This window comes from Marmota marmota, unplaced genomic scaffold (assembly GCF_001458135.2).
Source record: "Marmota marmota marmota unplaced genomic scaffold, marMar, whole genome shotgun sequence".
Lineage (NCBI taxonomy): Eukaryota > Metazoa > Chordata > Mammalia > Rodentia > Sciuridae > Marmota > Marmota marmota.
In genome coordinates, this window is record NW_026000101.1 from 4,683,494 (window position 1) to 4,699,294 (window position 15,801).

At 36.7% G+C, this 15,801-nt stretch overlaps 1 protein-coding gene across 3 annotated transcripts in view; it reads left to right on the forward strand.

Annotated features, from left to right (window-relative positions):
• The window catches only part of Tmem245 (transmembrane protein 245), an 82,801-nt gene that overhangs the window by 31,771 nt on the left and 35,229 nt on the right, over positions 1-15,801 (forward strand). For all 3 annotated transcript variants that reach the window (XM_048783236.1, XM_048783237.1, XM_048783238.1), the window contains 3 exons: positions 2,931-3,013; positions 7,115-7,205; positions 14,176-14,274. In XM_048783236.1, coding sequence (XP_048639193.1) covers positions 2,931-3,013; positions 7,115-7,205; positions 14,176-14,274 — 273 coding nt within the window. The remainder of the gene's footprint in view (positions 1-2,930; positions 3,014-7,114; positions 7,206-14,175; positions 14,275-15,801) is intronic.

Below are 15,801 nucleotides of genomic sequence, written 5' to 3' on the forward strand. Positions count from 1 at the left end.
CCCATGAAGTTGCTGAGGCTGACCTTGAACTTGGCATTCTCCTGCCTCAGTCTCTGAAGTTACTAGGATTATAGTCATGCACCTCCATGCCCAGCTCAAATCTATGATTTAGTTTGGCATTAAATACTCCTAATAATAATAAGGAGATAGAAAATTAGTAAGGATATTTAGAAGCCTTCTAAAACACTGTCAACCACCTCAACTTAATTGACAAATAGAATTACATTATTACATTAATTGACAAATATAATTACATTATAAATAATTATTATATTCTATGAAAATAGAATTATTTTCATATTTATAAATATGAAATACTAGGATAAACAATACTTAATAAACTTGGAAATCTTAAAATTCTAGAGCATGTTCTTGGACACAGCAGAACTAAATTGGAAATCAGTCACAGAAATCTAGGAAATCCCCCAAATACTTAGAAATTGAGCAACACAAAAATAATCTGTATTGAAGAAGGAATTGCAAAGGAAATTGGAGAATACTTTAAAGTAGATGCAAATGAAACTGCTGCGTGTCTCAGTTTATGAGATGCATTTAAAACATTCCTTAGAGGGAAATTTATAGCATTAAGTTCTTAAATTAGGAAATAAGAAATCGGTGATCTAAGCTTCTACCTTTAGAAGGTAGCAAAGAACAGCAAATTGAATCCAAAGTAAATGGAAGGAAATGATAAAGATCAAATGCAAATCAATGAAATTGGAAGTAGAGAACAGGAAACAACATTAAGATAACAAACAATTTCTTTGAAAAATATAAAGAAAATTGATAGATTTTTATCCAGACTTATCAAGGGAAAAATAGATAACAATAACAAGTATCAAAGAGGAAATATCTCTGCATGTCTCATAGACTTAAAAAGAAAATAAGGGAATATAGTGAACAAATTTGGGCCACCAAATTTGATAATTTTGATTAAATGAAGAAATTCCTGTGAGGAAGAAATGGAACAGAATTGAGAAGAAATAGAAAAATTGAATAGTTGTATACTTAGAAATTCAATTACTGCCTGCAAATCCTTCTACAAAGAAGAGTTTAGGCCCAGATGATATTGCTGATAAATTTTATTAAAAATTTAATCAAACATTTAATGAAGGATATTACCTGTTCTACAAAACACTTTTCACCTAGCAGAGGAAGAAATACCACTTTCCAGCTCATTTTATGAGGCCATTGTTGCCCAGATACTAGTCAAAGACATTCATGGAAAGAAAACTACAGATCAATATTTCAACAGATGCAAAAATCCATAATAAACAAGAGTTTAAGTCTAGCTATATATTGAGGATGATATACTATAACCATGAGGTTCATTTCAGGAATACAAACTTGGTCTAACTCAAAACAGTCGGTTAATGAAAGCTGTATCCCAAATGCAGTCCCTGCTTTCCTCTCCACCACCACTGCCCTGCTCAAATCTATCACCAGGCTTGATTGAGTTAGTTCAGTACCCTCCCAATAGAGCTTCCTGCTTCATTATTTACTCTGTTCTGTATGCAGCGTCCAGATTTACTTTAAAAACTTAAGTAACATGTTACTTCTAGGCGTTAAGTCCCACCAAATGAAAGCTAAATACTTCATAAGAACTTATAAGGCCTTACTTGGTCTGGGGCTTTTTTCAGGCATTCTCTGTGAGTTGATTCTCTCCTCACTGTGTTTAAAGTTTGTCTTCCTTTTCAAGCTACAGTTGTCTTTTGGTGTTCTTTCCACTTTTGCTGGGGCCTGATAGAATTGGAAGTGGGTTGCAGTGACTGCTTCAGTGGCTGTTAGTGCAGGTGGACTCTGTTCTGCTCCATATTTTGTCATGTGATTTGTTCTAGCATTTTTTGCCACTTGGCTGAGGTCATACACATCCCTATGGGAAACTGCCCTCATCTTTACAAGGTTTCTTCAGTTCCTTGCATATTCTTGAACTTCACGGAGAGGGAGAGGTGAGGAGAAGAGGGTATGGTGAGGCAGCACCGTTGATCTTTTTCCTGTGATTTATCCGTTTCTTCTCTACTGTGGCTTCTGACCTCTTCAGTCAGAAAAGGATAAGGATTTGGTTTTCTTTCGGCAGATTTGTGTGCTACATGTGAATCTTAAGGGTTTGTCAGCTCTGGGTGTGGGAGTCACTTAGGAATGAGCTGTCAGGCCTCTTGTGCTCCAGACAGTTCTGTTTCTTTACCTGATACTGTATTCCAAGTGGCACTGAATTGTTTCTTTCCTTGTTTTGGTGTCACAGATAAACTTTTCCTCATCTGGTGCATTTCGTTTTTTATTCCCCTTATTTCCTTGGTTATCAGGCAAGGCAAAGTTAGAGGTGCAGTTTCAGTTGGCCCTTTTTTTAAAAAAAATATTTGTTTATTTTTTAGTTATAGATGGACACAACATCTTTATTTTATTTTTATGTCGTACTGAGGATCCAACCCAGTGCCTCACACATGGTAGGCGAGCGCTCTACCTCTGAGCCACAACCCCAGCCCTCAGTTGGCTTTTTTGTATTTCCTCAGTTGCTTATTTGCTTGTACATCTCACCTAGCAATACAATTGTTAGCTAATAGAGTGTCATGTTGCATATGTAGTTACAATATATATTCACACACGTATATATGCAAATTAAACATTTTATATATGTATTAAAATACATATCCTTGTATTTTAAGTAAAATATATATCTGTTTATGTGTTTTTTTTTTTCCCTCAAGTAAATTGTTGAGCTTCCTGAGGACAGGGAACTGTCATGTATTTTTTATTTCTTATAGTGTGTTTCATGGGGCATGTAGAGCAACTTTTCAGTGCATATTATAAATTAATTAAAACCAAGATGTGTAATTATATGACTCTAAAAGCATTGCTCCAGTTAGAGTAGAAAGTTAAATTTTAAATTAGTTTTATTAATTACTGAGATTCTTTTTTCTTTATCCATAATACAGGTACATCAAGAGAGTGTACACATGATTGAAGTCACAAGTAATTTGATTAATGAAACCCTAGCAAATCACCCTGAGTGGGCAAAGTAAGAATATTGTTTTTGGGGAAAAAAAATAGTGATGGATGACCTAATTTCAACATCTGTTGGCATGAAATGATCTTTACCATTACAGCTACATTAGAAGATTAAAAGATAGGGTTTGCCAAAGCTTTGATAAATAATATATTTTTTTTTTCAGAAGAATGGCATGTAATATGGGAAGAGGAGGGGCAAGTGCTTAAAATTTTAGGACTAATGTATGATAAATGACTTTTTTTTAAGATGGGATCTTGCTTTGTTGCCCAGGCTGGCCTTGAACTCATGATCCTGCTGCCTTAGCTCCCCCAGTAGCTGGAATTATAGGCATGCACCACTGTGCCAGCTCCATACCTTATGTTTGAATTGAGATTTATATATTTACATCATGTTTATAATTTCATCTGCCTGATGTCATTTGTTTGCATAGTGACTGAGGTAGATTGAAGAAATTACCCTCATTTTAGAGATGAAGGACCAGGATTATAGTTTTAACAACTTGGGATAGTAATTCTCCAGTGGCAATCAGTACTTAGAACCAGTGTGTCTATCCAGCTGAAGGGAACCATGCACTATATGTGTGACTCCTCAACTGTCTATGTAATTCTTGAAATAGTTTCATATTTGTAATAATTGGGGGGGGGGATAGGCAAACTTGGCCCAGGATCAAATCCATCTGCCTGTTTTTGTGAATTTTTTTTTTTTTTTTTTTTTAAGCACAGCTCTGCCCATTCATTTACTTATTGCCTCTCACTGATTTGGGACTTTGAGCATTCAGACTTGAGTAGTTGTGGCACAGAGAGCCACATCTGAAGAGCCTAAGGTTTTTATTCTTTAGCGCTGCACAGAGAAAGTTTACTGTTCTCCTACCTCAAGGAGTTCTGTATACTTGCTTAATTTAACTTGTGTAAAAAGGGTTTTAGGTCTTTGTGGGGAATGGTAGCAGAGTTATGCTGTTTACCTATTTTATACTTCATTACAAATGGCATGGCCTGTTCTATTACCCTTTTTAGTCACTAATTAAGTCAGGAAATAATCTGATTTTAGGATTATAAATTGAAATTTATGTTGATTTTTCTCCTTTGATTTCTTAATATAAAGCCTGCTTTGGGTATTGCTTGAACTTTCTTTAACATCACATTTGAATATTCTTAAAAGAATTCCTTTGAAAATGTATTTCTACTGACTTACCATATTACCTAGAGTATACCCAAGTTACTTGTCCTCAGTACTTCTCGTTAGTTTAAAATTGTGGCATATCTATACAGTGGGGTATTATTCAGCGTTAAATACAATACAATGGGGTATTATTCAGCGTTAAATACAATTGAATTAATAGTACACGTACCAACATGCAGTATGAGCATGCTGAGTGAAAGACATCAGGCAAAAAAAAGACTATAGTGTATGATTTTATTTATGTAAACTTCCAGAGAAAGCAGACTCTGCAATTTGTAGTGACAGAAGGATTACACATTGGGGTAGGGTGGGCTCCAGAGGGGGTGTAAGAGGGGTGCAAGGATGTTTATTTTCTTGACTAAGATATAAGAAGCGGGGGCTGGGGTTGTGGTTCAGCGGTAAAATGCTCGCCTAACACATGTGAGGCCCTGGGTTTGATCCTCAGCACCACATATAAATAAATAAAATAAAGGTCTTGTGTCCAACTACAACTAAAAACTAAATATTAGAAAAAAAGATATAAGAAGTGGAAGTGTTATCAGATTTCATTCTAGAACAGTCTTCCCATCTGCATTGTGGGGTGTAAGATGTAGCCCTTGAGACCAGCTGAGAATCAGAGTAAAACCTGATAAGAGGTTGTAAAGCCCTGGACTGTGGATAGGTCTAGCGGGAGTGGGCAGGAGGGATAGAGTTGTATAATCTTAAGGAGATTTGTTGGTTGTGAACTAGATATAGGAAGAAGAAATCTAGTGTGACTTGCTTCTGGCTTAAGAAATTAATATGCGACCGTGGATTCAGTAAGACAGGAAATGGAAGAGAGGTTTGGTGGGGAAAATTCACTTTTTTTTTTTTTTTTTAATTTAACCTGTTAAGTTTTAGGTATTTGCAGGAAGGATAGGTGGAGGCATCCAGGAGGCTAGTTGGGTATGCAGTGCAGGAGAGAAATCAGGGATAAAGGGAAGGAATTAGCAGTTGGTGTGAGTCCAGAATCGGAGGTCTGGGTTGGCATTAGAGTGTATTAAGAAAGAATGTATGTGATGCACACAGAGGACCCTGGGTATATGCCCTCTGGATTATCTCTGGCCTTTAAGACTGAAAAGAAAACCATAGGTGGCAAAGGAGAATGAGAGAAACAAGAGGAAAGCCAAGGGCAGAGAAAATTTTAAGAAAGCAGTAGTGGATAGCAGATGTCAGATTGCTGCAGAAGGGCTGGGGCACATGCTTAGTGGTAGAGAGAGTCATGCTGAGTATGAATGAGGTTTGGGGTTCAGTCCTCATTATTGCCCCTCCCCCCTAAAAAGGCTTCAGAAAAAGTAAGAGTGAGATTGGATGTAGTGACTACAGGATCAGTGCATTCAGTTAGCAGAGCAGAACCTGATTAGATTACTTTGTGTTAAATTATGGGGAAGAGAGAAAGTGGAGAAAGTAAGTGTGGGCTTATCTTTCTCATGTTTATCTGTGAAAGAGCAGCTGATGGTTGAAGGGAGGTGAAGAGCAAATTTAAAAAAATTTAAGATGGAGGAATCTCATTTATTTGCTGAAAGGAAGAAATTGGTACGGTAGAAGGAATTGAAAATATTAGGAGAGGGGTAATTCTTGGGACATGTCTCTGAGGATGAAGCAGGAGATGAATCCACAGCACAAATTGAGGAAAGCAGATCAGAATAGATATGAATATAAACCCTTGAGTTTAGTGTGTTGGACTGGGGAAAGTGGAAAATTAGGGCAGTATGCCTTTGAGGTAAGAAGTGAGATCATCTGTCCTCTATGCCCTTTATGTTCTTTTAACATAAAATATTTTGAAATGAGAAAGCAAGGAATCAACATGATCCATCTATTAGGGTTTAGGAAAGAGCCACCTGATCCAGGCAAGCCTTCTCCCAGGTGTTGTCCTCCAGGGCTAGTCTCAGTATTATAAAGGATTCCTATTCTTTGGCAGTCATTCTTCTATAAGGCAAATAAACCCAAGTTCTTTCATACTGGTTTTGAATTGTAATAGCGCCATCTCTATTGCTATTTTGAAAGCACAGTAGTCGGAGCAGCCCTAGATCAGGTTGTTGTAGACAGGTGTTTTGTTTATTTGGTTTAACTTTTGAAGTCACATGAAGTTGCAAGACATGTATAAGGAGGTCCCCTATTCTCTTGATTCCACCCCCTCCAGCGTTGTCATTGTCCATAACTATACGACAGTAACAAAACCAGAAAATTTGCATCGGTGCAACATATTGTCTTTGGACTTTACTGGTTTTACATGCACTGTATGTGTGTGTTTTGCTCAGGAATTCCTCACATCTTAAAAAAATCTTTAGTGGATAATAAATTGAAAATAATTATTTACCCTGTTAATTTTCTGAATTCTTTCTCAGTTTTTCACTTCCTTAGATCGATGAGTCTCCATTTTTCAGTAGGTCCAGGGTTGGCCCCAAGCATTTTTTTTTTTCTTTTTTTTTTTGTGTGCTGGGGATGAACCCAGGGCCTTATGCATGCGAGGCAGGCACTCTACCAACTGAGCTATATCCCCAGCCCACATTTTCATTTTTCTAACAGGTTTTCAAGCAGTTTTGGTGCTGCTGGTTCATGGATCGCACTTTGAGAACTTTGTTCCAGATTTTGACTATCCCAGTGTTCCAGAACTACTTCTGGTGCTGAAATAGGCAAATGACCCAGATTATGTGTGAACAGAGAAACAAGACAAAGTGGAATGAAGGAGGAAAAGTGGGTCTAAATGCTAAGATCAAAGGGAAATTTTGAGTATAACAATTAGGCCAGTCAGGCCCAGATGTCAACAATCCTTGCTTGTGATGCACATCTGTGTATTAATGACTGATTGGCATTATTGCTTCCTAAAGTAACACATCATGTTTAAAGTGTTTTTGGAATGGTACACTAAAAATATCCTTTTTTTTTTTCTCATTTTTTATTTTAAATTAGTTGGCTTCCTGAGGCTCAGGTGGTCCAAAGAGCCCTGAATTCTGCAGCTAACAATGTCTATCAGTATGGGCGAGAATGGATAACCCACAAGGTAAGGGAAGAGCCTTTCTGTGGCTTCCTCTTTGCAGGGTCTCTGTTGGTAGTGACTTCTTGCTTCGAGAAAGCATAGAGATTCTGTTTGGAATGATTTCCATTTTTGAAATAAGCTTAAATCTACAGGTTGACAAGCAACATAAAATGAAATTAAAGCTCTAGATAATCACACCATACAGTGCTAGTAGCCTCAACAATCTAAGAGGTTATTCATTTACTTTCTTCTTGAGGTGGATCTGATTGTTATTTTTTTTAGGACAGAATGATCACTAATCTTGGATGGTCAAATATGGTCAAAGGAGGAGAAAAAGGTAATAAGCCATCCTCTTATCTGCCTGTAACAGTGCTTGGCAGTTTCCGATTAGTTTCATTTAATCTTTTCAAGAAAGCTACAGGAGTCTGAATTATTTTGCTTGCTTTGCAGATGAGGAAACATACTCAGCTAGGCTGGGTAGATCCCCGTTGGTCATATAGGAAATCAGCTTCAGGCTAATGACCAGCTCCAAATCCTTGTTCTTTCTGCCATAGTGTGGTAGTGGTGTGTGCTAAACTGGAGAAAGTGCTTTCATATGGCACTTGAGATAAACTTTGAAGGAAGGGCAGATCAAGGAAGAGTGTATTTTAGGAAGGGTAGTTAATGTGAGCAAAGAAGCAGAGACAGGAGTGTTCTTGAGGAGATGACCTTGACTGAAGGGGAAGGAAAGACATAATTGTCACAGTTAGATATTAGCTTCTTCAGTATGGGTTTGGGATATTCTTTTTTTCTCTCCTACTGTTGCCCATGGGAGTAAAGTTTTAATATACTGAAGTAATTAGATTCATATGGTGACAAGTTTTTTTTGCAGTGAGACTAGTGGCTGGAAAATTATATCAGCATATAATTTCTTGTTTGAAAGCAAATCTCCTCCTCCCTCCCCAGAATTAAAGATGGAACAAGTCTGGTTAAAAGTTGAGAGAGCCACAGGTTGTAGTGCACACCTGTAATCCCAGTGGCTTGAGAGGCTGAGACAGGAGGATTATGAGTTGAAAGCCAGCCTCAGCAAGGCTCTAAGTCACTCAGTGAGACCCTGTCTCTAAATAAAATACAAAATAGGGCTGGGGATGTGGCTCAGTGGTTGAGAGTCCCTGATTTCAATCCCTGGTACCCCCCAACCCCACCAAAAAAAAAAAAATTGAGAGAAAGTTGTGTCTGTCCCCGATAAGTTAATCACTACATGTTCCTTCTTAAAAAAAAAAAAATAATAATGTATACATGCATATATTATTTATTTATATATGAGATAAGCATCCACAAATTTATCTTTTACTTATCTTAGAACTGTCATAAGAGGAAAATCCAGCCATTGCAGAAGATTTTCAGCTTTCTAGGACATGTTATTTTGCTTAAATCATGGCATTTTATTCTTTATTAATATATCTGGGAGAAATTTTTATTCTAGAATCCTTATCTTTCTGGGAAGAGTATAAAGTAGAGGGAATTTTGGGTAGCCGGAGACATGGACCTTAGATTTTAAAGAAATAGATTTCAAATTACTTAGAGAAAAATAGGTATAAAACCTTCTAAAATGAAGACGATGGGCATTTGATAACAAAAATTATAAAATATGTGTGATCTTGATTGAAAAGACAGCGGAATAATATCTAAAAACATTGAATGTTCATAAAATGGGATATATTTTAACCATATAAAGGGATGAAGTAATGATGAGTGTTACAGCATGGATTATTTTTGAAAACATTATGTTAAGTGAAAGAAGCAGTCATAAAAGAATGTAAGATTTCGTTTATATGAAATGTCCAGAGAAGGCAAATTTATAGACAGAAAATAGAGTTATGATTTCCAGGAGTGATGGGGCTGGGGAAGAATGAGGGAGTAACTGTTAATGTGAATGGGATTTCTTTTTGGGATGATGAAAATGTTTTGAAATGATATATGGTAATGGTTGCATGTTGTGAATATGCTAAGAATCGTTGAATTGGGTACTTACATGAATTATAAGTCCTGTGAGTTATATATCAATAAAATTATTTTTAAAAAACTGCAGATGTAACTTTTTAATGAGCTAAAAGTCTTATCTAACTAAAAATCATATAAGAAGAATTGGGTTGTAAGAGCTAAAGTCCAGAGAGGCCTGAAATAGGGGAAAACATCATTCCCAGAAGAGTTTTTCAGGGTGTGTGTCTGGTCTTCCTGTCCCCAGCTTATGTTGTCAGCCTCATCTCCTGTGTCCCTTCATATTGTTTGGGTCATACGTGGACTTTCCAGTTGGCTTTCTTCACTCAGCATTCTTGCTTGAACTACCCTTTCTGCTTTTTATGTCTTTAATAAAAATTTGGGATAGCAAGAGAATAAATGATTAGAATGAAGAAGGTTCCAGCCAGCCATAAACAGGCCCCATTCTGTGCTAGGTGTTGGGTGGAAAGTGATAAATTACAGAGTTTCCACTCTCCCAGGGATTACACTCCAGTGAGTGGAGACCGTCATCAAGCATGCAAACAAATGAAAAAAACTCAGGTGCTAATAAGTGCTGCCTTATTGAGTAATGTGGTAGCAGGATGCTTTAGCTAGAACTCCAGAGAAGGTCTCTGAGAAGGTGACATTTCCATTAAGACTTAATGATGAGGAGAAGGCAGTCGGCAAAGGATTAGTAGAAGATTGGGTCAAGCTGAGGCAGCAAGGCAAGCCTAGATCAGGACAAAGAAGGTAGGGGTTTTATTTTAGTTATAAATTTAGGCATTATGCAAATTACATAGAAGGGGATGTGACCTGATTTAGCATGTTGGACCTTATTTTGGTTGCTTTATGGAGAAGGGGGCAAGAAAAGGAGAAGACAGAGAGGCCAGATAAAAGGTTATTCTGATAGCAGCTAGGTTTGTGGCTCAGTGGTGGAGCACCCGCCTAGCGTGGGTGAGGCACTGGGTCCGATCCTCAGCACCACATAAAAAAATAAATAAAAATAAAGGCATTGTGTCCACCTACAACTAAAAAAGATAAATTAAATTTAAAAAGAAAGGTTATTCTAATAGACCATGTGAGAGATGTTAACTACTTGGATCAGGGTTGTAGAAATATAAAATGGAAGAATTGGTCAGATTTAGGATTTTCTTTCTTTCTGTTTTTTTGTTTGTGGTAAGAGGAATTTCTCATAGATTGGACACAGAACGTAAGGAAAGTAAGTTTTGGTTGTTTAACTAGAAGAATAGCTCTGATGGAAAAGATGTGGAGGTGATAATAGGGTTTAGGTGACGCGGATGGATCAGTAATTAAATTTGAGGCATAGTTAGTTTGAGTTACCTAATATCTGGATAGGACTGCCGTGAAGGCAGGTGGATATACAGAGTTGGAGTTAAGGGAATAGATGGCAGCTTAGGAGTCATCAGATGGGGCTTCTGCTGTGTCACTGGGGGTGAATGCGGAGCCCTAAGGCCTGGTCTACCCAAATGTCAGGTCCAAGCTTTACTCTGTGGGTATTCAGGCTATAGGAAAACAATTCATTGAGAAGATTTATTCTATATCTTATGACTACAGAGTCTTGGGAAGTAGATGAAGATGAATGTTCTATGTCATGTAATATTAAAATATTGAAGTTATAAGACATTTGCTAAGTCAGATCACTTCAAGTGTGTTGAAGAAAGCCTGCATATATTATCTTCCAGACATTTTGATTGAAGTATTCACACATTTATTTCATGCAAAAAGAGTAGATGTTTATACCTTTTAAAGTGGATTCACCAGATACATTTAAAAGATTCCTTTCCAGAGGCCCTGAGATTAATGGAACATGACATATGTGGACCCTGCCCTTGTAGAACTTTGACTCTGCTGGGGAAGTCAGCCATTTAATTCATGTTATGCATGATTGATTTTGGCAAAGGAGAATAAATTATTCTAAAGGAAATAAAATAACATAGATAATCTGGGTAAGTCAGAATATTGTTTCTTTGAATTTTTTTTCCTTTTGAGTTTTGTTCTGATTTTTTAGTTTGTTAGTAAATTGAAATTATTTTTGATTTAGAAAAAGCATTGAAACAAGAAATTATATATAATGTCCCTCTTATTGATACAGGCATAATCCACTCAGTTCCTGTGTTAGATGGTTGATGGATAGACTTTGTTTGATTTTGCCAGAAAATTATTCGTTGACTCTAATGGTCACTACGAAATTGGAATGAGGAAAATACAAAAGGTGAAAAAAGAAAAAAGAACTATTAGATGGTACCCATGAGATTGGATGAAGTGGCCTCTATTAGTTTGCAAGGGATGACATAACAAAGTGCCACAGACTGGTTGGCGTAAACCATGGAAATTTATTTTCTCACAGTTCTAGAGGCTAAGTGAGATTCAAGTGTGGGCAGGGTTGGTTTTCCTGAGGCCTCTCTCCTTTGGCTTCTAGATGTCATCATCTTCCTGTCTCTTCACATCGTCTTCCCCTGTATGTGACTGTGTCCCAATCTTTTCCTGTAAGGATACCAGATATATTGGATTAGGACCTATGCCAATGGCCTCATTTTAACTTCATTACCTCTTGAGAGACTCTCCCAAATACAGTCACATTCTGAAGAATTGGTGGTTAGGACTTCAGCATGTTAATTTTGGTGTGGACAGGGTACAGCTCATAACATGGCCTAAGTAGAGAGGGCAGATAGAAGAGGATCACAGGTAGACTCCTGGAGCACTTGAGGTTTTGGAGGTCAAAGAAGGAGCCAGTGGACTGAGGCATAGTCCTGAGGTAGAATGAAAGCAACCTGTGCAGCCCAGAAGCCTAGAGAAGAAGGTGTGTCAACAAAGACCTCCTCAGTCTGGCAAATGCTGAGATTTCAAGCGGGATGAGTACAGAGAATTGTCCCCTGACTTTATCATTCCCAGTTTAGACATGAGGATGTTTGCCTTCTCAAGTCATTTTCTGATGGCTTTTAATGCTTTCTTGCCTTTCACATATAGAGAGCATGTCATATACTATCAACGATATGTGCCCCTCATTCATTCTTTGGGAATAGCAATGTTAAGTCCATCAGACTCTGTTCTCTAGCCCAGTCTTCCTTGTGACTTGCACTATGTATTTAAATGAGCAGGACAGCGTTCTGGGTCTATAATATTCTGCTATGGTGGGTATTACCAGGATTTTGGAAAGAGTGTTTTATAATATGTTTGTAAAATTATGCCGTTTTGTCCTTTAATGGTTGTGGTATTTAGCTGTTGGGCTGAGAGTGAGACTTATAAAGAGATGCCTGCTTAAAATAGTGCTTTACTTTGTAAAAGGCCACCATGTGTGCACGACCTAGATTTATGCCAACTAACAATTTTAGGGTTTTTCTGGTGAGGGAGAGCTCAGAAACTGATGGGAGAATTGGTAGGAAGTTAGTGTCTGACAGTCATGATATATACAAGACTAAAATAACTAAAGGAAATTAGATTATGGGCACTTGTGGATTTTAATCATTTTGAGTAATTTGCTCTAGGAGGTGTTTTTTTGTTCATAGGTTATATATACTGTAGTTGAAATAACATTAGAGTTTTTATCCTGACTGCTGTTTAGCTTCATTACCCCCCCACCTCCTCTTTTTCTTTTCCTGGTGGTGGGCATTGAACCCAGGGTCTTGTGCATGCTAGGCAAACACTCTCCCACTGGGCTACTCTCCCAGCTCATCAAAACCATTTTCTATCTCTTGGGATTGTTGTAAAGATCATCTGATGTAGGTGAAAATACATTTGTAAATTTAAGCTATATAGAGATAGATGGCTTTTATTATATTCACTAGTTTGTGTCTGGTTTATGAATAAATCAGTTCAATACAGAGGCTTATATTTACATCAGCTATGTCTAATAACTGGCACCAATATCTATGAGACCAACATCAGATGGACTAAAGGTGAATTAATATACAGTGTAAACCAGAATGGAAAAATGATCACCTACTAAATTATCTAAAAGTTTTCAGTTAATCCATAGACTTCTGGGAAATTGTTATATCCATATGATGTTGGAAAGTATTAATTGATACAATCCTTTTAGAAGACTGTTTAGCAATGCATAGTCAGAGCCATTGTTTTCTTTGATTCCTATTCATTTATTTTCTGTTAGTGGTAAGAAAAAAATAGCTATATATAAAGATTTATTTATGACATTAAAAATTGGGAGCCATCTATATGATCTATGAGTAGGTAATGAATGTCAAAGATGAAATGTTTATGATGCAAAAGACCACATATATTTCTAAGAATAGTCTGTAAATAAGTAGAAAATTGCAGAGGAAAAGGAAAAATGCAAACAGTTGTATTAAGGGAATGGAATTACAAATCAGGGTGTTTTAAAATTGTCTTTAATATTGCAATATGGTTTTAGTCTGATCAGTCATAGTTGTCTGAGGCATAGTTGTCTCAATGTACAAACTGAGGGAGGATTTGTGTTTATTGCTAAGGTCCTAAAATTTTACTTAAATTTCTGTGAAAATTCTTAATAATAGAGATATGTATCTCTATGATTATAATATGGCACATTGTATATATTATATATACAGTGATACATTGTATTATGATATGTGTGTGTATATATATAAAATATTTATATAAATATATATATGATACATATGCACTGTATAAATATATATATTTATGATACATATGCATACATATATATGATACATATGCACTGGGGTCATAGGGTTAAGATTTTTCTCTGGGTACATGAGCCCAGAGAGGTCAGTAAGCATGGCTTCATTTGTACCATTTTCTTATGTATCTCTTAGAGACCTGGGAACAGAGGAAAGAAAAAAGAAGAAAAACATGAGAAAGGAAAGGGAATTTACTGGGAACATTGAGAAATAGAATATAAGAATATAACACAATGAGGCTAGCCTTAACTAAATAATCTGGAACATTTTAGTTTGGTTTGGACAAATGAAGACCCAGCCTGTATTGAGTTGTTGCCTGAATTATTAAATCAGATTATATCTGTATTTTTTCCTAGCTTCATAAAATTCTAGGAGATAAGATGAATAATACAGCTGTAATTGAGAAGCAAGTACTAGAACTTTGGGACAGACTGTATCATTCTTGGTTTGTAAAGGTAAGTTATCTTAGCAAAGGATTTTCATTATAAACTGAAGTCCTTTTAATGTAATTTATACATTCATTGACTACATAGGATTGTATTCACATTGGAATTTCATTTATTGAAATTCTTAAATAGCAGGATCTTAAGCCTCAGGTCACTAAAAGTCATCTTATGTCAATGGTTTGTCTCTTGGCAGAACTTGTTAACTTGGATTGTCTGTTGTATCATTATTCTGTCCTCTGCTTGTTATAGATGACATCTTGTCCTCCAGACCAGCTCTATGCAGTGGAAATGTAATGTGAGCCACATGTTTGGGGTTTTTTTGGTGCTAGGCATTATACCCAGGGTCTTGTGAATGTTAAGCATGTGTTCTTCTACTGAGCTGTGTCTCCAGCCCTTGCAAGCTGCATGTGATATTTTATATTCTTTTTTTAATCCTAAGCTTTTGAAATTTAGTGGGCATTTTATACCAAATAGCATATCTATTTTTGGGCTACCTACATTTTAAGCTTTTAGTAACCACATGTGGCTAGTTGTTCCTGTTTTGGACAGTACACTTCTACCTATTTAAGAACTTTTCTCTGAGAAAGTGGAAATAGTACTAAAAGTTTAGAGACCTTTACTTTAAATCAACCTTGTGTACTGTTTATGTTTATGTACTTTTACTTCAGAATTTGTGATGGAAAGTAATGCAGTTTTTCCCCGAGTATAAAAATAATGGATTAGAAAGCAGCGTGTTCTGCTGAGCTGTGCTCCATACCAGGTCCAGTGGCTGTCAGGAGCTGAGCTCTGCATACTGAAGGGCAGAGGCATTGGTTCTTTCCCAGGTTGATGTAAGGAAAGGAGGAGCAGCTGTAAATCTCTTAACCTGGGGTGGAAGCGAGGGAAACTGTCTTTAAACTTGAATTTGTGACTTACTGACCTGTTTTGAATGTTATTCTCTTGCCTTTGGATGAGTTGAGGGAATATGGTACTGGTTTTCTTACCTTTCAAAGACTGGGAGTTAAGACTTTTAATGGCATATTAGTTTGAATATCATATATTTCATTCTGATTGCTTAAGAACCAGGTAATTATAAAGGTCATATCTATGTCCTTTGCCAACTCTGGGGCTTCTTAACAGAGTTTCCTGTGCCTCACCCTTTTAGTATAGATCTATAAATAGTATACTGTCTTTCTTTCTTTCTTTTTTTTTTAACCTCTTTCACCAGGACCTGAGTCTCTGCATTGTATAATGGATATTAATATCAGTGTTTTATTTGCAAAAACGAGAGAATGGAAGCACATGCAAAATGTTAAGAACTTCACCCTGAATTTTAACCTCACTTTGTTTATTCACATTTTTTTCAAATATAATTATGGTGGCATCCCTACCAGTGTTGTTCCCTTCCTGATAGATGAATTGTATTTTCCCCCTTATCCTTGATTCTTTGTCATAGTCACTTTGCTCCTCCTTTTATCTTGTACAAAAGACATTTTTCCTTCTTCCTTTTTGAGACTAGCTCACTGTGTTGCCCAGTTGATCTCAAGCTCCTGGGTT